The sequence below is a fragment of the Mizuhopecten yessoensis genome, unplaced genomic scaffold (genome assembly GCF_002113885.1).
Source record: "Mizuhopecten yessoensis strain PY_sf001 unplaced genomic scaffold, ASM211388v2 scaffold8469, whole genome shotgun sequence".
Lineage (NCBI taxonomy): Eukaryota > Metazoa > Mollusca > Bivalvia > Pectinida > Pectinidae > Mizuhopecten > Mizuhopecten yessoensis.
The window spans coordinates 361,712-389,093 of record NW_018407563.1 but is presented as its reverse complement, the minus strand read 5'-3'; the positions used below and the strand labels follow the sequence as shown (position 1 = coordinate 389,093).

Below are 27,382 nucleotides of genomic sequence, written 5' to 3'. Positions count from 1 at the left end.
GTGTCATTTCTCAGCTGTTAACGACGTAATTAAAACATTTGTCGTGCGATTGTTTACAAATTTTACTCACACACCCAGGACAATTCTACACCATCTTATTGATATGTTCCTCACACCTTATTGATCACATACCCAGGATAATTCTACACTCCTATATGCTATCTGTTGCATTTGGAAAATAAAGAAATTGAATACCTGTACAAAGGTATATAGGTGTGTCTTGGGCCTCCTGCTGTCAGTACTGGACACAGGTGTTTCGTGTTATTTAACTGTACACAAATTACACAACTAAGTATGCTAAGAGAGTGGATCGAAATGATTTTCATTATTTAACTAATTATAACTTGTGTATGCTACATGTAAAGGGAGACACATTTTTTTTTTTAATCTCATCATTCAATTATATTTTTGAGATAAATTTAATCACGAAATTAGATTATACAAGTCTGTGATCTTATTTAGCATCACATACATAGGTACTGTATTGTATACAATTAAATGTGTAACTGTACACAGTGTTTTTGATATTTTACTCCCACCTTATGGATCACATAAATACCCAGGACAATTCTACACTGTGTTATTGATATTTTATTGCAGATTAATATCGACTTTTAATTGTTTCTAGAAAGCCATTCAAGGCTGGACACATTTTATATAAAATTATTAACCATTGTATTGTAACGTTTATAATAGGAACTTATGTGTTTGACACGCAAATAAAAAAATATTTGAATGATTATATTGAATCTTCCCGAAATTACTCGCATGTTATATAATATAGCTAACATATTTAGGGAAAGTACGTCAATTTTATGATTTTATGACATACTTCGTTTGATGCAAAAAGACAACTTTAAGGGAATGCTTTTTACTTGAATGTTTTTATGCAAGTAAATTGATACATGTGACACTTTTTACTATTTTACTGCTTTTTCTTACTTACTGTATTTTGAGCAAGAATGCCCTCCTCATATTTGAATGACGAAAGGATCTGGATGGACAGCAGGATGTAGAACATTAATACCCCCCTCTAATCAATAAGACAGGGAAATTGAAAACTGAATTCAATGAAACTTTTACTGAGATTTTATTAAAAATTCACTTGTACACCTCTCATACAATAATAATATTACATCACTCAATAACACCACAATACCCACAAGGGTTTACCATAATACCGCCAGCACTACCTGTCTCGGTAAAGACTTACCTACACAGGGCCCAGACACAGGCCCTGAAGTGTTCGGATTTGTACACAAAAATAACAATGAATTTTTAGTGTGCTAGCTTTCTGATTTATGAATATGGGTCTGACTTTGGTTCATTATCTTTAAAGTACAATACATGTGGGTGTCGGCATCACCATTCTAGGAAGTAATGAGTTGGACTCAGCATTTAGAAGGTACAGTAAAACCTTGATATAACGCCCCTCTTTTGTCACTTTAAAGTAAAACCTTGATATAATTCCCCTCTTCTCTTTTGCCACCTCATTTATCGCCAATATATTTCAGTGTCCATTTTTCTCTGTTTTCTGAAGAATTCATGTATACATTTCCCTCAATTTATTGCCAAACCACATTATAACGCCAAAATTTCTCTGAGAAATGGTTGCAGTATAACAAGGTTTTACTGTTTTGGTCAGAATAAGTTATCTAGCATGGTAAATAGATTTTATGAACATGACACATTTTATGGTCTACATGCCACTTTTTGGAAACAATGACTGAACCCAGACAATTTTTGACACAATGTTGGATATCGGATATGATTATGTCAATGGCGCTTGTTAAAAGTATCTGGCCCTATTGATGGAGTACACCATATACTGCACCATTTTTTTTCAAACACAGAAATTGGATTAACACTGTTCAAGTTTTTTTTTTTTTTTTTTTTTTAATAGATAATAAGCTTTATGGAGATGACCTCCTTCAGTACACATTGGAGTAATGTAACGATAATGCTAACTAAAACAAGGTTCACACTTATATCACTTTACAAGAATCCGAAACTGGGAATATTATTGTCACTAGCAATTTTTGTCTTAAAATCGATAACATTATATAATTCTAGTTCCAAACATACTAGTACATTTTACTAGCAATACAAATCAACACACCTGATTGATTTACTATAACAATTCAAACTGAATTGCCTCCCCTTTTTTAAATTCAAGTTTCGCACATATATAGCTGGACAAAGCAATAACATACGGACAACGATGCAGTACTAAGTCCCTCCAAATAAAAACATGCTATAACATACCTAACAAACAATCTAACATTATCCTGGAGATTACTTTTATTACATGCTAAATTCCGTTATTAGACCTTTCTGTATCTGTCTGTGAAGACTCCGAGTTGTGTTTTTTTCACTAAGCATGCATGTCCGCTTTCATTTATTGCGATCCAAATGGTTGAATTGGTTGGACCAGAGCCGTTCGTTTATGAAATAAGGCCGGACCTAGTAATCTGATGCTGTTTTCAGACATGCCTTGGCAAAGCCTTACAAGGCAGGTCCGCCAGGATTTATACCTGAAAATGTTACTTTTAAAAACAGACAAACCGGTTGTTCCCCATAAACGAACAGGCCCCAAGTCTTCATGTAATAAAATGTTTATGTGACACTTAAATTTAAGATAAATTGTTAAGGCAGATTTACTTGAAAGTCAAATTAACATGACATAGAAATAATCTACAGGACTCTAAGGAATATTTACTGGTACTTTATTAACCGGGAAGTAGGACATAAAAAAACCTGTTAGTATATAATCATACAGATTATCAGTTTGTTAGGCTACGATGGGAATCTCTGGTTCCTGACTAAATTAAGTTAAATATGTATCTGGATTGGCTCTAGCCCAAGTTTCATGAAAAATCATAAAAAAGGATTGTTTTTCAAAAGCTTGAACAATGCTCTCCCTGAGGGGAAATTTCAAAGAAAAAAATATGGTTCAACTCATTCACCCCTGAAGACAAATTTTAACTCTTCCAATTCATAGGTTGGAAAAGTTCATTATGAAATTTCTGGGGTGAAAGAGTTAAGATGTTTCGTGGGACTGCAACCTGGTAGTGAAAGTGAAGTGAAAGGCCCCCGAGTCTGTTAGCATACAACAGATTGAGACTTGACGGAAACATTTCAAAAACACACTTCCCACAATGCACGTCAAGCAGTGTTATGTTGTGACTAGATACATGTACATTTCATACAATCATCAATGTAAAGCACTTCAAAACAACTCACAGCATTTATAATTACTTTCCATTATTGAACAAATCCTATTACTAAATAAATACTAAATACTTGATAAAGAATCTACCTCTAAAGATTAAATTTGTAACAAGCTGGAATTAAATTTAATGTTTTTTCAATCCAAATATACTAATAAAGGTTTACGTTTTAAATTAAAGAAAAAGATGTTCATTTCTTTTTTTGCGGTAATCAAGTACAAAATGACGTTGTCAGCTGATCTTCATGATTTAGGAATGAATTTATAATTTTCATAAAATAAATCTAGACTGTAAAACAAATTCTACAATAGCACTTGATCCTTCAAGTCTTACACATGTTGTGTATCTCTTAAACGAGAACACAATAAATAGACTCCATTGAAAACCTTATATTAGACACAGATTTTCTATTACAAATTGACACCGGTCCACTGAGGTTCCATATTTGTTTGACATAATTTCACCTAGTGATCAATAATTTAACAAATATACAAAATTAAACGTAAGGGTGAAATTTTAGATCAGGAAATCACGCAAAGATTAGGAAAAATCGTTTGCACAGAGTCCCACAGTAAATCGGTCGTGGACATCCATGGATACAGGTCTACATAACCCATCTCTCTAAATCCTATAAACAGCTGGGTAAAAGTATTATTTCAACACAAGCCTATAAGGCATCTACACCCACTTACAGCAATGTTGTTAAAATGGTGTGGACAACATACACCAAGTACAACAACAGACCATCGTGACGTGCCCACTCAAAAACTGATGCATCTGACGAGATGCTGAGTCGGTTATAAAGACAATAGCGCCACACATACAACAATTGTATCTCAAGTCACTTCCTCGCATCGTTCTCGTTCGTCTCCTAGCACACAGCACTTTGCATAACTGTAATTAAGTACAAAGCCTTCCACAAAAATTTACATTACAGCAATATCTTACCTGTACGCCACCTTTCTACCCTTGCTGTACAGTTAATATACTTATTTATATAAAAGAGACTTTTACAGTCTGCATCCTGAAATGCTCACATATATACGTTATAACAAAAATTTAATGTCAGATAATGTTAAGTTTTTACAAACTTTAATTTCATTTCATAGCCAATGATTGTCTATAGGTAGTATGCAATAAATATCAAGAAGTTTTGAATAAATTACACTTTCATTCTTATGACTTTCAATAAAACAGTTTGAAACGAAAATTTGAAATTTCAACTGTGTGACTGTCTGTGTATACCATGAAAATATTTATCTAACATAATAAACGTTGTAAGTGCAGCACAGAGTGTGACGAAAGTACGGTCACAGGATGAGCAACATAAGTTGGTTCACAGAACAGAAGGATATTTCAAAAATTTAGAAAAGGAATTCAAATTCAAACAATTATTTTGTTTTAAAATATCCCTACATTAACGGTAATTTAACTCTTCCCAAGAAACACTACCTGTCTACCATTACATACACCAGAGCCTGTGTGATGGAAAAAAAGCAAAAAACTCATTGGCTACCATTTATATCTAACAGCAACAATATCACGATTAATTCAAAATATGTAATATATTCTCCGCATGACCGACAGAAATAATAACAATGACATCAATACTTATTGCTATAGAACCATCTAAACAACAACAAACAGTTTATATACACCCACGAGACCGAGCTCGGCTGACCTGTATTAGTATTATTTAGAGTTGATGATTTATCAGACCATTACACTATACATATATACCAGATGATTTGGATGCAGCCTAACATAAACATCTACATGAGCATGTGGTGTAGGGGTTGTCCCCCTCCATTAGATTCACCCCAAATAATTCGTAAACCATGGATACAAGTACTCTGGACCATGAAGGACAGAACGAGCCTGGGGTCCTGACCAGTCGTGTGAGGGTGGGTATGGGTGTGGGTGGATAATATTTGAATACCTGAATAGATACTATCATTTCGTTGTTTTTGTAAGCAATCAACTTTTTAGAAGATTTTCTTGTACCACACAACAGTAATTAATTTCATGTCGGAAACCTGATTATGTGGATCTGGTGGACGAGGTATGCGTTTATACAGCAATTCAAACATGCCTTAAATACCAAACAAGGGAATGGGTCTTAAAAATAAATAACAATTTCATAAATCAAGAGAGTAAACTTCTATTTATCTCTATAGAATCAAAAACATTTAAATTACAGATTCAGATTAAGTGTTTACTGTGATTTTTATTAACTCTGGTAGCTACATGGTTCACATAAAATATGATCGAATGATGGGGAGGGGGTGGGGGGACTCAAATATAAAATCTGACATTTACAAAGACATAGATACAACTATATATCAAAGAACAAGGTTATATATCATATCACAAAATTTGTCCCAAAAACAATTTCTTGTTGAAAATGGTAACTGGAATGTTGTTCTTTAACAGACATACAAATTAAAGTGGAAGGTAGAAGAACAGGACTTGGGTTATACACACATACTTTTGATTTTTTAATTTCTTTAATGTGTACTGGTTATGATTAAAGTGGGACCAGGTATTGATTAAAGTGGGACGGGGAAGTGACTGAAGTGGGACGCGGAGGTGAGGCAGGGGAGTGGTGGAACTGGTGCGAGGGAAAGCTGTCTGTGTTTATAGGGACATAGGATCATGCTGTCTGTGTTTATAGGGAGAGAGGATCAAGGACTCTAATTACGCTCCGTCTTTTCACCAACATAAAGATCAGCTAAAGGTCTTATAATTTGCGCCCTGGTTTTCTGAATATGATTGCTTTTCTGTGAAATTCCACTGTTTTACTAGGAATAATGGGAAGGAGGGTAGAATGAAATATCACTTAATGAGATTGACTCGAGAAATATTTCTTTTGCGACCAGAGTATGATATATACATTGCTTTCTCTTTGCTATATTTGAAATGATATTTAATTCACAATATAAAGGAAGGTCAGGTCTAACTATAGAGTAATGTCATCTGGCTGTATTTCCCTGTCGCAACTCAACTCAACTCAACATCTGCCAGAGAAAATGTATTCCATTTCCATCATTATAATACATTGAGCTTAATTCACCTATGTTTGAAATATTCTTTGAAAAGAATGGAAAGAAAATGATGAAGAGTGTTTTATCCAATATTGTCACCCATATATATACACGATCTGTTTCCTCGCTGTCGCCCTATCATGGGATATAACCACAGTAAAGTTTGGCACAACAAATGAAACCTCGAGGTCCGACATCCCTGCTGGTCCTGGGTGAACCTCTAACGGCAATCTGCCACACAGGCAGACGATGAATATCACAGACAAGTGTTACGTCTTCCCACATTGGTCACTCGGCTCAATGTTGACCATTGGTCTCCATCACTCGGCTCAATGTTGACCATTGGTCTCCATCACTCGGCTCAATGTTGACCATTGGTCTCCGACTCCTCTGTTGGTTCTGTAATGCCAAAGAAGAAGAAATACAAATTAGAGCACAAGTTCCTTTTCGTAAACCTCTTTCTGCTAATCCTGACATAATTACAAGTCTGTAAGAGGTCATGTCTTTATCATGTTCAGCAATCCCTTGAGCTGGTCAGTACACGTCTATGTGATTGAGAATTGGTTTTACAAAATGGCTTACAACTTTTCCTGTATGACTATAACATTGCTATACCCCACACATTTTATATTAAGCTTTTTTTTCTTCTGTAGAATAACATTCTATTTCTTATCCCAAACCCTCTATAATAGTGGCACTGGATGTAAAGTGTTCAACAATATTTGGATCACAATTCAAAATTTTAACTCCTAAAATGGACTTTGAGAACACTTACGCGCTTGGTCTGGATTAGTGAATCCCATGGCTGCAGCCATTTCATCAAGAGTGTAATGTCCGTCGTTGTTCATGTCGTACGGTTTGAGCAGTTCCTCAGAGGGAATCTCTGGCATAAACCCATCCAAATCCTCCCGTGCTACATGTTCATTTCCATCTTTGTCCCAGCGACTGAAGTTCATTTCCAGATCTACAACATGACAATAATCAAATTTAACATATATATGGAACCGATAGGAAAACAATGACAGTCCATTGTTAGAATGCATATATTCCCCAAAGGATTAGGGGCATTACCGTATATGACCGCAAATAAGCCCCCACCCCTAGTGAAAAAACATAGACCAAAAGTAGGGAGGGGGCTTAATTGCGAGCAACCCCCCTGTTCACAAATGTCCACCATCTTGGATATATATATACCACTGTTTTGATCTATGACCACACTAAATATCATGTACTTATACACTTTAGTTGTTCATGTTGTAAAAATAACAACTAACAGACAGAATATTTTATAACAGTCACCAAAAGAGTTGATTAGTTGATGGTGCTGTTGTTTTTCTAAACTGACTTTCTATCATCAATCGGTCTCGATAATTCAATCTTTTTTCTCAGGAGGGAGGGGGTTATTGGCGGTAAAACATGTTAGCTAAATTGCCTATGTCAGAGACTTTTTTTTTTGAGATGGAGACAAAATTAGGGAAGGGGCCGAATTGCAGGCACCCACCCTGTTCCCAGGAAATTTGCCAAAGTGAGAAGGGGGCTTATTTGCGGTAAAATATGCGTCATTTACAGCCTCAACGTGGATTTATAATTAGTTGTTATATTCATAATCTGGAATAAAATAAGCAGGAAAATATGAAATTTCAAATTTATTTGACAACTGGTGTAGGATATATGGCATTACAAAGAACGACATAAAGTTGCATTTTTATAATAAAATGAGTGAGTATCGTCTGTTGTGCGCTATTTGGTTAAAATTTTGTCATTCTGAAGGAAATGAACTAAACATTCTCCAAGTTTTGAAAGCCTCCCAATACACCAAACAAATAAATATTTGACATGCTTAAACACTGTCATACCAGTGTTCAATAGCAGAAAGCAATTTTTGTTTGTCACATGCAGAGGCTTTCATTTCTACATGCTAACTGTTCAAAAACAGCAAATTTTCGCTATTTTGGCATAGTGAATGCAGTTTTGTTGCTATGGGGCCACTTGTATAAAACATCTCAATGTTAAGGAAAATCTCAAGCAATGTATTGTCTATGGGAAATCTTAAGACTTGAGGAAATCTCAAGAGTTGAGATGTTTTATACAAGTTGGCCATGGTAGGGCATCTACGCATGTACATTGTAAAAATTCTGCACCAAGAAAGATAGCCCCAATTAAACAATAATATTATGATGTTTAAAACAGAAATTGTTAAATATATATCCAAGTTGAATTTTTTGGAGATGGACTCTTACCTTGAAAATTGTTGATATTTGGAATCTTCACCAAAGGAAATTGTGGTGGTGGAGGTGGCGGTGCTGGAGTAGTTGGAATGTCTGATTGGCCGCTTTCTGAAACACAATATTCACACATAATTACATCTTAAAAGTAGGTAATGTATGTTTCTCATTTTTGCAATCAGTGAAACACTATTTGTCAAACCAGATTCCCAATGGGCTTACATCACTCCCATCATATTGAATGGTGTTGGCAATCACATCTCACATCTGTGACCTTGAAAGTAGGCCAAGGTCAAATTCATTCGAAACAAAAGACCCAGAAGGCCTATATTGCTGACCTGGAAACTTTAGTAATCCTTAAATTCAAAATTGCAAGTATTTCCCTACTTGGGATCCACCTCTCTGTACCCATGGTACAACTCAATACCTTTAGGTAATATCAATATTATTTTTAATAAACAATTAGTTTTAATTCCCTTGTACAAAAGATTCTTCAAAATAGATTTGGTTGAAATGTGATCAAATGTCCAGAGGAAAAGTTAATAAAAGCTTGTAGAGAGCTACTTTTTTCCTTTACATGACAATAGGTTATTAATTCCCAGGGATCATAGCCTTCACTTAAATGGGTCACGTCTAATGCTTGGTTTGGTTAAAATCTTTGGAGACTGAAATCCACCGTGTCCCCCTTTTGGGCTCCACAAGGTTTGATTCTGTTTCCAAGGATACATTTTTGAATACTTTATTTAAATTTTTCGTTTTAAATCAAGACTTTTAAAAAAGGGTGACAGAAGGTAATGCCGGTCACTACATCACATCATAAGCTGGACAGTCCTGGAGAAGGGGAATTGAAAAATAGAAAACAGGAACTGTAAGCCAACGGCACAGTTATACCAGAAGCTCACCCATTGAAGTGTTTTTAATGTCTAAGCCAATCCAAAGTGGCCATCTTTGACGTTAACATCACAGTCAACATTCAAGTGTTAGGTTTATAATTAGACATGACAGGTGTTAGGTTTAAAATCTAAAATGAAGGTATATGTATTAGTTTATAATGGATCATGATCATGAAGGTATTAGTTTATAATTGGACAAGAAGGTGTAGGGCATATAAACAAAGTTTGAATTATATATTTGAGACTCAACCTCATTAAAAACAAAAGTTCAATTACAACATCGTTATCTAAAATGACATAAGCAAATATAAAGGTGTTAGGTATATAATAGGACATGGTGTTAGGTTTATAATAGGATGTGATGGTGTTAGGTTTAATTGGATATGGAGGTGTTAGGTTTATAATAGGATATGAAGGTGTTAGGTATATAATAGGACATGGTGTTAGGTTTATAATAGGACATGATAGTATTAGGTATAATTGGATATGGAGGTGTTAGGTTTATAATAGGACATGAAGGTGTTAGGTTTATAATAGGACATGAAGGTGTTAGGTAAATAATAGGACATGATGGTGTTAGGTATATAATAGGACACGATGGACTGGTGTTAGGTATATAATAGGACATGATGGTGTTAGGTTTATAATAGGACACGGTGGACTGGTGTTAGGTATATAATAGGACATGATGGTGTTAGTATAATAGGATATGGAAGTGTTAGGTATATAATAGGATGTGATGGTGTTAGGTTTATAATAGGACACGGTGGACTGGTGTTAGGTTTATAATAGGACATGGTGGTGTTAGGTTTATAATAGGATATGGTGATGTTAGGTTTATAATAGGATATGGATATGTTATTGTAAATCTTTTGTTTACCTTCATGAAAATAAAATTGTTTTCCATCTAATTGAATTATATTTTGTTCATATATAATATTTGAAAACTCTACCTTGTGTCAAAGTTGTTGTATCTGGTGGTGTAGGGGAGACAACTGTGTCATTTTTATTAGAAGTCATTTGGTCAGCTGGGTTGGTAACTGGTGTTTTGGTTACTACCTCAGTGGGAGGTTGCTGTGGGGGTTTTGTTTGGGGGATTGGGGTGGTTACTTTACTCTCACCAGTGTCAACGGGTTCCTGAGATGCTGAAAACCAAAGACATGCAGCTCATGCATCATGTTCACCACTGGACATAAACAAACTAAGCACAGTTGTATGTAGCAACCGGTTTCTCGTTTGACAAACAAAGCAAGATTACAAAATATAATTTAGACATGCATGGAAACTATGACCCTTATATCAAACAACATAAAACTTGAACAGGCAATGTTAGAGGTCGCCAAGACATGTTAAAGGTATATAATGCAAATCATAATATCAGTTATCCAAGTTTAAAGATTTTTATTTCACTCGCAAATATTGTGTAGAATAATTTGTAAGGCTGAACCAAACCATCCTTCAAGGATTACATGTTTTCAAGGTGTTGAAAAAACTAGAGAAAAAGGAAATTGATTTCTTATAATTTCTAAAATTAATAGATAGAATTAAACTATTAAAACAGAAACTATCATTTATATACATTTGTAATATGAATTTACAGGTCTTTTTGTGGACACTTTGATGAGGGAGTGATCAGTGTGATTACCCTGACAGAGGATTCTTCTTACCAGAGAGATCTTTAATTTTCTTATCCATTGCACCTAGGAAATTCTTGAGTTGATCCACAGTGGACGTAAGTTTCACCTGGTTAGCGTGAATTGTGAGGTACTGTCCGGTCACGGCACCAAAGTCGTGTAACAGATTGTGCACAGTCTTGTTGATGGCCTGTAACATGAGTGGAACAAAACATAACAGATAACACAGAAAGTTCGAATTTAGATTAACAAGCAGTGATGTATTGATTTCATTTTCACAGATTTTGTGATGACCAAATTAATCTTGACGGTTAATATATACCTAGTCTAAGGCTTGCATAACAAAATTCTAAGCTGAAGAGATAAACTGACCAAGTCAGGCATAGGGCTGCAACAATATATTGTGACATTTTGAATACGGTATGATGAACAATAGTGTTTGTGAGGTCACAATATACCTACAATTTTTTCCAGTTTTGCTGTTTCTGAGTTTTGTCTACTTATACCCATTCTAACATGGCGTGTTTAACTTTTTAAGTCATGCTTATTTTGGACCAAGTGTATTCCCAGCTGTAATATTCCCATTAAAAATTTGAATCATATCTATTTGCTTTGCTTTTACTGTTACTATATTGTATATTAATATATGTGATATGTATCAAATCCTGACCAAAGTATAGTTATACGTATCATATCTTCATGTTTATGTATCGGTGCAGCCCTAGTCACACATCACATTTCCTATTTTACATAAGACTGTATTTCAGACTGTCTCAGATCACTCACCTGTTTTTGTGTGACAGTGTCCTGTCTCAGATCACTCACCTGTATTTGTGTGACAGTGTCCTGTCTCAGATCACTCAACTGTATTTGTGTGACAGTGTCCTGTCTCAGATCACTCCCCTGTATTTGGGTGACAGTGTCCTGGCTCGGATCACTCACCTGTATTTGTGTGACAGGGTCCTGTCTCAGATCACTCACCTATATTTGTGTGACAGTTTCCTGTCTCGGATCACTCACCTGTACTTGTGGGACAGTGTCCTGTCTCAGATCACTCACCTGTATTTGGGTGACAGTGTCCTGTCTCAGATCACTCACCTATATTTGTGTGACAGTGTCCTGTCTCAGATCACTCGCCTGTATTTGTGTGAGAGTGTCCTGTCTCAGATCACTCACCTGGATTTGAGTGACAGTGTCCTGTCTCAGATCACTCACCTGGATTTGAGTGACAGTGTCCTGTCTCAGATCACTCACCTATATTTGTGTGACAGCGTCCTGTCTCAGATCACTCACCTATATTTGTGTGACAGCGTCCTGTCTCAGATCACTCACCTATATTTGTGTGACAGCGTCCTGTCTCAGATCACTCACCTATATTTGTGTGACAGCGTCCTGTCTCAGATCACTCACCTATATTTGTGTGACAGCGTCCTGTCTCAGATCACTCACCTATATTTGTGTCACAGTGTCCTGTCTCAGATCACTCACCTGTATTTGGGTGACAGTGTCCTGTCTCAGATCACTCACCTTTATTTGTGTGACAGTGTCCTGTCTCAGATCACTAACCTGTATTTGTGTGACAGTGTCCTGTCTAAGATCACTCACCTGTATTTGAGTGACAGTGTCCTGTCTCAGATCACTCACCTATATTTGTGTGACAGTGTCCTGTCTCAGATCACTCACCTATATTTGCGTGACAGTGTCCTGTCTCAGATCACTCACCTATATTTGTGTGACAGCGTCCTGTCTCAGATCACTCACCTATATTTGTGTGACAGCGTCCTGTCTCAGATCACTCACCTATATTTGTGTGACAGTGTCCTGTCTCAGATCACTAACCTGTATTTTTGTGACAGTGTCCTGTCTAAGATCACTCACCTGTATTTGAGTGACAGTGTCCTGTCTCAGATCACTCAGCTGGTCACCCTGCACACCTTCTGACTGGTCAGACTTTCCAAGAGAGGCATGGTCTTGCTGGACCTGACAAAAACATGATAAAATATGATATAACCAATCATGATACATATATACAGTACTATTCACATCGATTGTTTTCTTGATACACCGTTTTCTCTGCTATATATTATCGCTGGTTTTGATGTGGATTTCACTGGATGTCACTTATTGCCACTGTCACAAAAAATTCACAAGTAAATGATGATAATGATCCAAGATCCTGTGATCTGCTGATCCCAATGTGTACTGTCCCACAGTTCAAGTGTCTCACTTTAAATGTTATAAGAAATTCAGAGAAGATCCAAATGTAAAGTGGATGTAGTTGTCAATACGTCCTGGGAATATTACCTTATCAAACTGGTCTCTCAGGGAATATTACCTTATCAAACTGGTCTCTCAGGGAATATTACCTTATCAAACTGGTCTCTCAGGGAATATTACCTTATCAAACTGGTCTCTCAGGGAATATTACCTATCAAACTGGTCTCTCAGGGAATATTACCTTATCAAACCGGTCTCTCAGGGAATATTACCTTATCAAACTGGTCTCTCAGGGAATACTACCTTATCAAACTGGTCTCTCAGGGAATATAACCTTATCAAACTGGTCTCTCAGGAAATACTACCTTATCAAACTGTTCTCTCAGGGAATATTACCTTATCAAACTGGTCTCTCAAGTAATACTACCTTATCAAACTGGTCTCTCAGGGAATACTACCTTATCAAACTGGTCTCTCAGGGAATACTACCTTATCAAACTGGTCTCTCAGGAAATACTACCTTATCAAACTGGTCTCTTAGGGAATATTACCTTATCAAACTGATCTCTCAGGGAATATTACCTTATCAAACTGGTCTCTCAGGGAATATTACCTTATCAAACTGGTCTCTCAATGTCTTTACGATGGCTGTGACATTATCCATTTTTGTGAGTAGCGAGTCCAGTGCTTTAGAATCTGCTTCAGTTCTGTTCATCAGCTCCATATCCACAATCTACAAAACAGTTATCATTGGGTATTATTATTAAATATAAAATATGTGAATGCTAGTCCATAGAATGAAAAAACACCACAATTTGACTTCCTAAAAAAAATAATGCAATCCTTGATTGCAAAACTAACAGGTAAAACTATACAAAAAAGCAAATATATATATAATAATAAAACATTGGTTTGTTGTTTTTGTTTAACAACTGCGACCCTGTGGTGAAGGGCTAGTGATCATAGACAGTCAGATGCCTTAGCCACTTTGCCACCGTGGCCCCATTTTGGTAAAACAATTGTCAGATTTCTCTTTTTTCTCTTAAGATTTTTTATATCTCCTTATATTTTAGTGTCAAGATTTATTTTTCAAAACAACTTAGATAATGTAATACAGGCAACTCATGAAGTAACTAAAAGATGATATAACTCTTAATCAGGTCAAGAACAAGTTTCATTTTAACTCATAATCTGTGAACCAAAAAATCGAGCAGTCGTGGGGGGTGAAGCGAATAGAGCTACCACCTCCTACAACACGTACCATCTGGTGTACTATGTCGTGAACTTTAGCCTCCATTTGATCCATGAACTCCTCATTCATCCCTTCATTGTTTCCCCCTTCTCTGCCACCAGGGGCAGGTGTGCCTCCACTCATTACAAAATCAGGATCACTCGTCTTCTGCATTTTCATCTTCAGGAAGCTGGTAGCATTCTCCATGAACTTTGTCTGAGGAAAACATTGGGACAATAGAAGACATTTAGTCAAACATAATTGTTTTTCAACAATGGAGTCTATAAAACATACAAAGATGTTTCCTCAGTTAGTGGGTAAAAATCTTAGGATGACTATAGACTGACAACCGTTTAGCAAGAGTTCACATCTAGATATACAGTTTATCTGGTCTACGGGAGATTTATGTTGCAAGAATGAACAAGTGAGTGTCAAAATTGCTATTTAAAGGTATTTTGTAATGCTGAAAACTCTTTCGATGACCGTAGGCTGACAAACCTTGAGCACGAGTACACAACTTGATTGTAACTTAAAAGTTTGTGGGAAGAGTGATGACTAGCACGACCATGTTGTACAATTTACCTGTCTTTGTAAGAAGTCCTGCTGGAGATGGTCCATCTTACTCCACAAGGAACTGTTCACAAAGGCCAACGTCTGGCTCATAGTTTCGAATTTCTGGAACAGAATTGTCAAATTAGTAAACAATGTAGATTGAAACAAGAAGTGCAGATGGCCTGTGGGCTAACCTGGATGTTTAAGTCATCATAGCAAAATATTCAGAAAAGCTGATCAGTCAGATCACCTGTGCTTACTGCCTCATTTCAATACTGTCACATAATAGCATAATCAACGCTATTTTGAACAGGGCTTTCCCGTACAATTTGATTGGTGAAACTGGACATTTGGAACAGGCTACGAATATATATTGAGATACCAAGGAAACATAATTGCCAGTGCAGGCAACATAAATAATTGCCAGTGCAGACAACATAAATAATTGCCAGTGCAGGCAACACGTGCATTCAATAACTGAAATGTTGTTTTTAATGGTATGTCCTTATAAAGGCTTGCTTTATAACCCTAGGGACTAAGTCCCAATGGTGGGGCCTGATCCCAATGCTAGTCCTGGTAGCACAAGTGTTTATCTCTGTACCTTCAACAAGCAGTTATATGGGGTGGAGATCTTGACAGTTTCCATGTTATGATTGATGTATAGGGTTTAACGTCCTATCAACAGCTAAGGTCATTTAAGGACATCTTATGACCCGGGGATTCAGTCTCCATTGGCATGACTAAACCCCTGAGCTAATTTGTCTTTAAAGGAAATTTTATTCAACCAATACACAAAGACATATTTTGAGAATGTATAAAAGAACACTTTATAAGAATAGACATGTTTTATAAGAGTAATGCTGATTGTGTTTCATCCACTGATTACAGGTATTCTTACATCCAATGTGTCTTCGCGAAAGTTTTGGTCAACGCTGGAAGAGTCCCCAGGCGAGGAGGTGGGCACCGACTCACTCATCTGTATTGTACAAACAGAAACATTGTTAGATCTGTTATCTATATTTGTGACTGTAATTTTTTGGTCTGGAAATGGTAACCAACATGTCTGACAATGACAGAAATACCCAAAATATTGAATTTATTTGTGTTTCAAATTACAGAAATAAAGGACAAGATTATTAAAGCAGGTAAAGTACCTAAGGGATCAATCAACAAATTGTAGCAAACAGATTGTTTCAAAACCTATCCACCTACCGATTCTGTTATTGTTTTTAGCTCTGTCTCAGTGCTTTTCTTGAATTCCAACAAATCATTTATTGTGGTCTGCATGGATTTCACGTTCACTCCCAGCTTCGCTGCAGTCTGTAAGGCCAAATATTACAGTGAGAAGTTATCAGATTTACAATGTTATATCAAAATATGGTTCATATTAAATCATATATTTTCTACATTTGTCAAATGTTTGAATAAGATATAATATTTCAATCCTGTGCAGTTAGTTTAGATAATTATGAAATAAATTAAGAATAAACTAGTTTTGCTTGAAATATGTAATGTACAATAAAATATTATCTACATGAGATGTATAACTACAGTACTAAATCACCTATTTACATTAATCTAGTGTAGATAGAGGTGATGAACTATCAACAAAGCCAGTTATTTTCACAGGAGTGTTATTTTCGCTAGTTAGCACGTAATACATTATCGTAAAACTGTATTTACAAATGTAAGATGCCACACAGAATACATGTACATGATTGTAAAACTATCCATAAGATGCCAGAGAAAGTTGCTTACAGATATCACCACTGGAACCTTCATTGCTATCTGCTTTATTTCTGGAGCTGCTTTCAGCCCTTCTTGTAAAGAATCTGTTGTCATGGACAACTGGTGGATCTGAAAATAGCACAGGAAGACAACATATGCCTGAAGTAAGTATGACGAAATATTGCATATCAAAATTTATGATTACGAATAATAGTAAAGGCGGGTCTATACAAAGGAAAACTTAGCTCTCAATCACCAGAGCAAGTGAGGGAGCTAACAATGGGTATATTTCATTTAACAATTTTCACTATGATAGCATTTCAATAAAAATATTGAAAATTTATCAAAAAAATATCTACAACATTATCTAGACTAATGTCCGAAGCTAAAAGATTCAATATTTTTTTGGAAAATATAGGTTTAGATATGTTGGTCAAAATCTTCCTATGAGCTAGTAGTTTGAATATGAAATTGTCCATCCTTGTACCGTTTGTAATTTATATTATTAATTTAAGGTAAATAATGTTACATAATCAGTCAAAAATTCATACGTACGGTATATCTAACTCAACTGCATATACAGTATGTACATGGCTATTGTGTCCTGATTATGTAGGATGTAGAAACATAGTCCTCATAATTACATACACAGTTTGAAATAATTTTACATATACATATTTATTTAAATATGCCAACTGATACTTTAATAACAAAAAGGTTGGTACCTTATTTGTTATGTTGGTCAGCCTCTGGTTCATGCGGTCCCTCTGAGTATCCCCGCCAGACTTGACGCCCTGGATTGTCTGGTTGACAATCTGAACCTTGTTACGTAGATCTTGATAATCTCCCAAACCATTTTGGTTTCTTGATTCAACTAAAATTCGCAACATATGCATACGTGTTAATAATACAGAATTTATATGAAATATGTATACCATTATATCGAAAGAAGAATGCATCAATTAATATATATGCAATGAACCATTGGCCAAAATAAGTAGCCTCAGGTAAATTTGTGAAAGTCAAAACCCCAGCTGCTTACAGAATACAGACATGCATGATTTAGATAAACTCTGTTGTTGAGATTTACTGTAGGTATTTATACTGGTACGGATAATTATGTGTATTTGCAAAAGCTATTAGGCATGTGCACACCAATTTGGTTGAAGCTGAAATTTTATTTGGGCAGTTTAATATTACATGGAACCAATTAGCCAATTATAGCATTGTAATCTCATCAATTGTGTGTAAATATTTCTGGATCAAATTCACGATAGATCTTAGCCTGAGACATGTCAATATGTATAACAACTTTCATTGAAATTGACTTATTAGGGCAGTTATAGAACCTGAACAAATTTGCTAATCAGAATGTATAAATTGCATCAATTGTGTGTAAATACAATGTATGCATGCATCCAATTACAACTGAACTAGGCCTTAAACATGTTATATATATATAATTACTATATGTATACAAACCAAATGTCATTGAAATTGACCCATCTATAAGTAAGGCAGTCATATTAAATAAACTAAAACATTACAGATTGAAATACCTAAATTCATATCCCCAGTCTTCTTTGCAAAGTGTCGGACAAAAATCGTACAAAACTGTGTAACTCTATCATCTGTTTGCTTTTGTTTATTGGAAGTTATGGAAGGTGAGATATGAAATGATTGTCATGCAAATTGGTACATATACAGTTTGGGTTGTAGAACATCAATGTATTGATATTCAGAAAATGATCGTATTCCTTAGTTGTTTAATAGCATGTATTGATAGGGAATTGTGAGATAGTAATCATTTATANTAGCAGTATATATATACAGTAGCATAATCTAACATAGTTTAATTTTCAGACAGGTTTTAAGACAAAGAGTTCTATACATTGGGGCCAAATTTGGGAATAAGAATAAATAAAGTATTTTTGTCCCCTTTTTCATTCTTGGACAATCACTATTTGGTAACCATCATTTTCACAAGTCTGAAATCTGGGGAAAATACTTCTTTCATTTCTCTAAAGCTTCAATCAAAATATAATTCATAATACATGCCTATTATACACTGTATATGGAGGTGTATTATGCAGGACAAATCCATATACATGTATCTTAGACATGCCCTTTATTTTTAGGATCAGGCCATTTCTACTGTACACTGCTACCTAATTAAAGAGTCAATAGATTTATTGATTAATTGTAGTTGTTTAATGGGAGTGGTTGGATATTAATACATTTTATTTTTATATCGTGAGTCGTTAGATATTGACAGTCATAACACTAGGATATTGATCGTTACTTACATACATATACCTCTATATAATGGTTTTATAAAATCTTAAAGTCACACTGTGAGGAACGTGATCAGATTCATCATTTAGAGTTCAATCAAGTGTGTAATATATTACCATTCTCATTTATTTTTTTAAACTAGTGTGTTACTTATTATAGACTGTGTTCATACCGATGATGGGTAATGGTACTCCTTATTTGATTTTTGTTCTCGTTTTCAAATGATGGTTGAATTTTTCAAAATAAAGAAGAAAGTACAGACAAATCATTTCTATTACAATTAAGATGGAATGGATGAACATATTTATATATTAATTTGTATTGTAAATTATTGATGTTCTTCAACTAGTCTTGATGAATGGTATCGACTATGTACTAAATACAAAATTTTAAACTGACACCAAAATTTACTCATACAGCCCTAAACAGCTCATATTTCTTCAATGTCTTTGAAGAAGTTTTGTATGCTAGAAATATAAGTAGCCTGTTTAACTTTAAATAAAGGAAAATTCCAGTAACCAGACCAGGTTTCAAACCCGAGACCTCTGAACTCTAGATGGATGTTCTAATCAACCTATACACAGACCACTCCTGCTACATCCCTCCCTCCTTCAACCAAGTCTTCATCCGTGAAGACACACAGACCCTTTACCCTTCTGTTTAATTGCCAATTTGGGGGCCAAATATAAAAGGAAAGGGAAAACTGCAACAGTCAGATTGGAATTCAAACACATAACCACTCTGAGGTATGCGATTTACCAATCGAGTGCACCTGGTGGCTGATGATCGACATATTGCCCAGTTCCGTTATAATACTATTGTTCAGTTTAATTTAACACAAGTACAATAATCTAGTTTGAATTATCCACATCATGACGCTTTACATTTTGAGAAATGTGACATTTTTATATACCTGAAGATATTTTGTCTCTCATTTCATCAAGGTCCCGTTTCATTTGAAAGTGCATCCACAATAGAGCCACACATGCTAGTAAGCACGTGCCCACCAGGAAGATGCCGAAAACGCTTATACACGAACATCCTGCCGAGCCATGTCCTTTACTGTTAAAAATAGTCGGATATTTTAAAATGGAGATAAAATCTGCACAGTATATTGTAAATTATGTTTTAATTTATTCATAACAGTACTTTCTTATTTCCGAAAATATATATATGAAAATGACACGTTCAACAAATGGTGAAAATATCTAGAAATTTACGCTCAATAATGTACGATTTACCCATCATTAAGACATAAATGAATGTGTTATGAATCGAAAGTTATTTGAATTTGTAAGTTTAATGATTGCATTAAACGCAACTTGATACAGTAAACGTTATCAGTACTGTCAAACAATATTGTAGATGTCATCAATGTAAACAAGCGACATGGAGATAATTAGCTACGTCCAGTGGCTACGTCATATGAAATTTACGGAAATTCAGTTACACAAACATATTTATAAATACCGACTTGATCTAAATATATGACAGTTTTGTCACAAAAGTACTTAAACTTACTTCCTCATGAAAGATTTCTGGGCCGAGAGACTAAATTCGTCGATCTCGGACGATTCGCTGTCAGAACGCAGAAGTTCATGACCACTTTTAGATTTCCGCCGTATTTTACCGTTTCCAACCAAAGCATCCAGTTCTCGACGCTTTTTCATCCTTTTGGACGGTTTGAATTCAACATTAATTTTACTTTGTTGATCCAGCATTGGCGGATCAACATGAAATCCCCTGACTGCTGGGCCTATAATTCGTTATAATATTCAAGTGTCAGTTTCTTGTCCCCGAACCGGAAGTGACAATGTGTAAAACCGCGCTTACGGAAAATAGATATCCCTGGTTTATGATTGGACATGCTATCATTTCTTCCGCAAATATTTTGCATGATTGATTAGCCACGTGTGAACACGAAACATAGGTAATTTCGCCACAGAAGAACTTTTTAGGGTTTCTAATATTATTATTTTCCAAATACATATATATCTATTAAAGTCAGAAAATAGCAAGACTTTATTTTATGTCTGCAAAATATTACCAGACTACAGAGAGATTCAGAAATTAAATAAAGCAACAGTTTCAGGAAGAATTCGGAGGATTTTGCAAGAGAAACAGTTGGCAAGAAATAATATATTTTTATTATGCGACTTAAGCACTATTCACTGTTTTTTTTTTAATTTTTTTAATTTTTTTTTTACAAATTATCTTGTTATTATCTATTTCAATTTTTTAAACGGACTAAGAATTTCAAATTATAAGTGCTAATTTTTATTCAGATACGTCTCTGTCTTTATCATATTGTTTGTAAATGAATTGCTAGTTTTGACTATATATTGTATCAAAATGTAAAGCGTATAGTGTGTTGTTATAATGAATCTATAGATATATAATTTCGACTTATTATTTATAGTGCTGCTTTAGAATGTAATGTAAATGTAAAATTATAATATTAATGTTTTATGTCATACAGTTTAGCTAAGGGATGTACTCTACTGCTCATAATAAATCAACTGAACTTAGCCTGATAATTTTACAAATAGCTTTTAGAATTGTGCTTAATTTCTACATCGGAAATGGATAAGTCTATCTAAGTTCACTTTTCTACTACCTGATGATATTTGTAACAGAACAGTCATAATGCATTAATAACAACTTATATTAAACCACAGAATTAGATTAGATATGCCATCTGAGTCCATGCTTAAACTTGTTAATTGAGGAGAGAATTCTTTTTTCCCCCCATACATATGGATGTAAAGCAGTAAAATAGAGTACAAAGGTTTATTAAATATCTTCTGTTCGCTCAAATCGTGTTTTTCATCTTGTATTTAGAGAGGTACACATACTAATAATATAGCTACATAACAGGCTATCATAAAAGGTTGTGTATACAGTTGAAAATTGGCAATACATTAATATTGTACTGATATTTTTGTCTTTTTGTCTTAGAGAAATGGTTTGCGAAACAAAAATCCATGGAATTACAGGTAAATTATAAATATGTATTATGGATAAGGAACCATGAAAGAAGTTACAGAGAGAGTTGATGGAAATATACACAAAATCAACTTTCCAGTAGACTTTGATGCTGGATTATGCCATTTTATTGTTTTACAAAGGGAGACAATTACAATAGTCTAATATTGCAACCCATGCCATATACATGAACATACTTTTCTTATGATTCGCCAAGGAAGAATGACCTATAAATCTTTGTTATGAAGGGATGACTTATTGTAACATGATGTTTTTAGACCAATATTGATATGACATTGTCTCCAAGGTTAAGATGTGGCGATCATTTATACAGTGTTTTGATAACTTTCATCAACTTAAATAAGTTTTTAAAGAGGTTTACTTGATCATGAACTCTAGGTTTCATACTTGTAAGGTCAATTATTCTTCAGGACATTCACCCAGTTTGATGTTTAGAAGGCACATCACTGCACCACACATTTAAAGCAAATATGAATCAGAGATACATTTTACACAGTATAACAGACTGGATGATAAACTATTTACAATGAAAGTGTTGTTTCTATTTTTAGAAGTGGTGGATACCTTTCTACTATAAGTAAACAATGAGTAATGGCAAGTCCTTTAACAGCATTTCCCTTGTTATACACAATTTTCTTTGTTTTCTTTTTATTGCTCCATTGAGAAACTTTCCAAAATTGTGTGCCAAGCAATTGATGAAGGATTGTTACTTGATGAAAGTCTGATAATTGATGAAGGGTTGATGATATTGATGAATAGGTTGTAAGTTGATGAAGAGTTGTAAATTGATGAAGGTTGATGAGACTGATGAATGGGTTTTAAATTAATGAAGAATTGTAAATTGATAAAGGGTTGATGATATTGATGAATTGGTTGTAAATTGATGAAGGGTTGTAAATAAATGAAAGAATGATTTTAAATCGCTGGTAAAAAAGGGTTGTAAATTGATGAATGATTGTAAATTGATGATCATGAAAGACTGTCAATTGATGAAAGACTGTAAATCTAATGGTGGGCTGTAAGATGAGAGTCAATGCTCAAACATGTATACATGGTACATTTTATTGAGAATGTGCTGGCTCAAAAAAAAAGGTATGATTCAGGTGATATATTACGATGCACACTTACCTGTAGGAGTAGTGATGAAAGACTTGTTAGCTTAACTGTTCATACTACTATTTCACAATTCTTACCTTGAATGAACTTGTTTTTAAAGAAATGATAATTATCAATATCCCTTAAATATAACCTTTTATTCTCACAAAATTTCAAAATACAGGAAACCTTTTAATATTAAGTGTTTCTGATTAAAGCAATTAACCATTAGGACATATCACAGCTAACCAACACACCTACACATCTATTTACTGACAAACAACTAATAAATTATATACCTGAAGTGATAGTAGGGGTACAACACAAGGATGCAGGCATATTTAGATTAACATATAAATATGTCCATATAACATGTACATACATACATAAACAATGCTGATTTCATCTCTGCTCATGTGTAATATTCAGGGCTATTTTAGATTGGTTAAAAAGACTTGCTGAAATTTACAAATGTAATTCACTGCACAAAATTATAAAAAAAAAATCAAAATATTTTATTTTTATCATGCTATTTGTTTCTCCTTTTCATTGAACAGCTCCAGAACTCCATTGGGAGATATAACTTGAACCACGCCCACTGTTACTGTATATATTCCAAAACAAAATTGTGACTAATTGTGGTCACAATCTTTCAAATATTTGAAACAGTTTGCAAGTACAGTGATTGTTTCTAGAACAAGCATAACTGTGGTAGGGTTGTAGATATAAACTGTAACATAAATATGAGAAATTTTACATTTCTACTGTATCTTTATTTCAAATAGCTACACTTTTGATCCCAAAACAGTACAAGAACACCTCATTTGAAACCTCTATAGTGGGAGGGTGTAGGTAGTTAATGTGCCAATGAAAGGGAAGAGATTGAGTATTACATTAAGATTTCATGATCACTTTCTGTGATATGCTATGCCATTTACTCTCCAGGACTTTTAGTGGTGACTAGAGTATTGCTTTATGGTACTTTACCCTATCGGAGTTTAAGTTTCTCACCGACAGTTTTAGAAACGACTGTGTTATGCTATGGTACTTACCGTTACTCTCTTGGATTTTTAGTATTAACTAGAACATATTCTCGTCTGGAGATTACTAAGCAATGACTGTTATACTACAGTTTCAGTTACTCTCAAGGAGTCTTGAAAATAATGCCTTTTTTTGCTTTGGTATTTTCATACCTTACTGGAGTTCTTGTAACGATTCTGGTATGCTATGGTACCTAACCTCAGGAAGTTTAAGTCACAACTCAATGTTATGCTGTGGTACTTACATATGTACTCTCCAGGAGTATATATAACCAGGACTGGATTATGTTTGAGTTTTAGTACGGACAGTTTGATGCGATGGTACTTACTATCCAGGAGTCTTTGTTTGAGGTCTGCCACCTGGCCAGACAGCCAGAATGATATGACTATGAGGATGGACAGTTTGGTGCTATGGTACTTACTATCCAGGAGTCTTTGTTTGAGGTCTGCCACCTGGCCAGACAGCCAGAATGATATGACCATGAGGACGGACACGGCACAGATCAGTAACAACACAAAAAACATCTTCATAAACGCCCACAAGTTACACACACTCCTGTCGGAGTCAAAGCTCTTCTTTCTGAAACACAAAATTATGTGTTCCTTCAGCAGAGGAATCTTTCCCACTTGACATTTACAATTGATCAAAAGACAGTTTCTCAATTGTGGATATTAGTTCATCTTTTTACCACAGTTGTTACTCATGACATTTTTCTCATTTCTGACCTTTTTCTTTGATATGGTACCTAAGCAGGGATTGTATACAGATATTACACCTGATGTTACACCTGATGTTACACCTAGGTTCATAAATCAGGTAATTGACTGCAGTGATAACTCAAAAGTGTTGGACAGAAATAGCAACCTGTTCAAAAGATACAGATCGCTATATTCTGAATTGAGATGAGGGGGCTCATGTACTATTTCACATCTATGACGAGGTATTAAATAAATCATAGTTTAATCAAATTGTCAATAAGATCATCATGAGGCACTGTAGGCTGGTAGTATAACACCGGGATCATGACCAAATGGTCACAGGTTTGAATCCCATCATGGCACTGTGTTGTATCTTTGAACAAGATACTTTACTCTGCTTGTTCCAGTCTACTCAGCTGTAAATGAGTACATGGTTGGAGCAGTGCTGGAATTGTTGAATGCTAGTTGTGAGCGCCTAAATGGCAGCACTGGATGTATGTTCCCCAGGGAGATTAAAAAGATATTGGCTGGTTGCAAAGGTCCAATAACCATGGATAATAATTTGTGAACCGCTTTGAGACGACCTTCCATCTAGGTTGTGATAAACCAGTATATAAGAACCTCAAATTATTATTACTATTACTATTATTATTTAATTTAATTATAACTGTAGTATTAAAAACCTACCACAATTACAAATGGGTTGACATACCCTTAGAGGACCATGTGGAAGATTAGCCTTTGGCTGAACATGTATTTTATCCTTAATAAATAAAGTTTATTATTAAAGCGTGGATGAATAAATGGAGATTTTATTGCCATTTCATACATATTTTACAGTTTTATCGGTCTGTCTGATGAAGATGACAGAGTACATATTCACACATAAACATTTGATAAGCTGTGTCTTTGGACCTAGATGCCCTTAACAGTAAATATTTTTCTATCAAAATGACAAGTTTATTAATAACGCTACTCAATATATTTTATTGATCCTTTCACGCTTGAAGACACATTTGAACTTTTCCAATCAAATGGTTGGAAAAGTTCATTATGAAATTTCAGGGGTGAATGTGTTAACATTTTAAACCAAGATATCCGCAAATTTCCTATATAACATCTGCTATATATATTAGAATTGATCATGTACAATGTACAGTATATGAAAATAATATATCTCAGTCACGTTTACAGGATCATTGCGTAGATTAATAAAATAACAGCTGTTCATATATATTTACATCTATATAGCTATTGCCCTGGGAACTCGTCATATTTATCCAAATAGTATGTGTGCTTTTACTATTTACCTTTAATAGCACTGTAAAGCAGTGTTTATAAATATATATATATATTAAAATATAGTTCAAGTGAATTTTATTTAAAAGTCGGTACATGGTATTACATATATCACACACACACATACAAATATACTTCAAACAGTGTAAACACTAATAACATATTGCATGTACTTGTATTTTGGACTTTATTGTGTACTATTATCCGACAAAATAAACAATGTATGAACAAGTTTGTTTACTTAACTTGAAACATTGTTAAGTGTCTAAGCATATGGTACATGAGTTATATACAGATAGGCCAGTCGTATAGACATGTACGATTCTTAAGTCTGACCTCGGGGGTTTCTTGTGGTGTCTGTCAATCAAATGATCTACATCATAACAATCACATAATAGACAGTATTATTGATAAACCGATAACATCAGAAACCCATTTTACACAATCTCGATAAGGTTGAGTCTTAGTAAAGCAGAGATCGATACAAGCTGTGATTCAGATTAGTGAATTTGTTACAATACGGAAGACGATTCAGAATGGGATAACGCGGTGCTCGATAAATCAAACTTACTTTTTAGGCTTTTTGCCTTTCAGTGGGGGTAAATTCAGCAGTTCTGGGTCGCTATCCGAGGAATCTCCCAGTAAATTCATCATTATGTCCTGGCTACTTGCCCCGTTCTTCTTCATTTCACTAGTTATGTAGATATAAGACTTCACGGGACGGAAAAGACTACAAAAACAATAGCTGCACACGTTGTCAAAAACTTGTTCCTCTCCCGAAATCTGTTCAGGAAGTTTTCATATGACGTCATAAGGTCAAAGTGGACCAGACATTTCGGCGTTCTTTAGGTTGCTTACACGTAGAGGGAACACAACCTGATTGTATAAGAGAAAAAAAAGAGGGTAATTATGTGTTCTTATCGAAATTTGAATCACATTAAGATTTCTGTGCTGACAAATGTGCGATTTTTCAAGTTTTAGAATTTAGGCCTAGATCAAGACTAAGGGTAGTTAGTGTTGAAAGGGAAGTAACTCGTATTGGTAAAATAACCTCAAAATGAGTCGACATCGGAGTTTTTAATAGAGTCAACTTCATTTGAGACGTATTTCTGGCTATAAACATCTCTGACTTAACTAAATTAGAGACGTATATAGTGACTATACACATCTCTGACTTGACCAGAGACGTATACA

At 34.8% G+C, this 27,382-nt stretch overlaps 1 protein-coding gene across 3 annotated transcripts; it reads right to left on the bottom strand.

Annotated features, from left to right (window-relative positions):
- Positions 1–1,074: 1,074 nt before the first annotated feature.
- LOC110456032 (EF-hand calcium-binding domain-containing protein 14-like) lies at positions 1,075–27,382 on the bottom strand. 3 transcript variants are annotated; one of them, XM_021506553.1, is made up of 15 exons: positions 26,760–27,382; positions 24,613–24,770; positions 17,480–17,628; positions 16,785–16,883; positions 16,239–16,346; positions 15,925–16,002; positions 15,057–15,149; positions 14,505–14,690; positions 13,857–13,976; positions 12,905–13,006; positions 11,060–11,216; positions 10,346–10,537; positions 8,515–8,610; positions 7,050–7,238; positions 1,075–6,673 (listed from the first exon to the last, which is right to left on the bottom strand). In XM_021506553.1, exons 1-15 carry the CDS (start codon positions 26,873–26,875, stop codon positions 6,636–6,638), a joined length of 1,881 nt encoding a protein of 626 aa, XP_021362228.1. In that variant the 5' UTR covers positions 26,876–27,382; the 3' UTR covers positions 1,075–6,635. The 3 variants fall into 3 exon arrangements, with proteins under 3 accessions (XP_021362228.1, XP_021362227.1, XP_021362230.1); XM_021506552.1 differs by lacking the exons at positions 24,613–24,770; positions 26,760–27,382 and adding exons at positions 19,963–20,111; positions 20,571–21,229; XM_021506555.1 differs by lacking the exons at positions 10,346–10,537; positions 24,613–24,770; positions 26,760–27,382 and adding exons at positions 19,963–20,111; positions 20,571–21,227.

Excerpts from the sequence above, each read along its gene's own strand:
- LOC110456032 (XM_021506552.1), bottom strand. The coding sequence starts at position 20,770 with ATGCTGGATCAACAAAGTAAAATTAATGTTGAATTCAAACCGTCCAAA. Across the intron at positions 15,150-15,924 it reads TTCGCGAAGACACATTGGAT|AAATTCGAAACTATGAGCCA; the intron begins GTAAGAATACCT and ends ATTCTGTTCCAG. Across the intron at positions 11,217-12,904 it reads ACACTGTCACTCAAATACAG|GCCATCAACAAGACTGTGCA; the intron begins GTGAGTGATCTT and ends CTCATGTTACAG.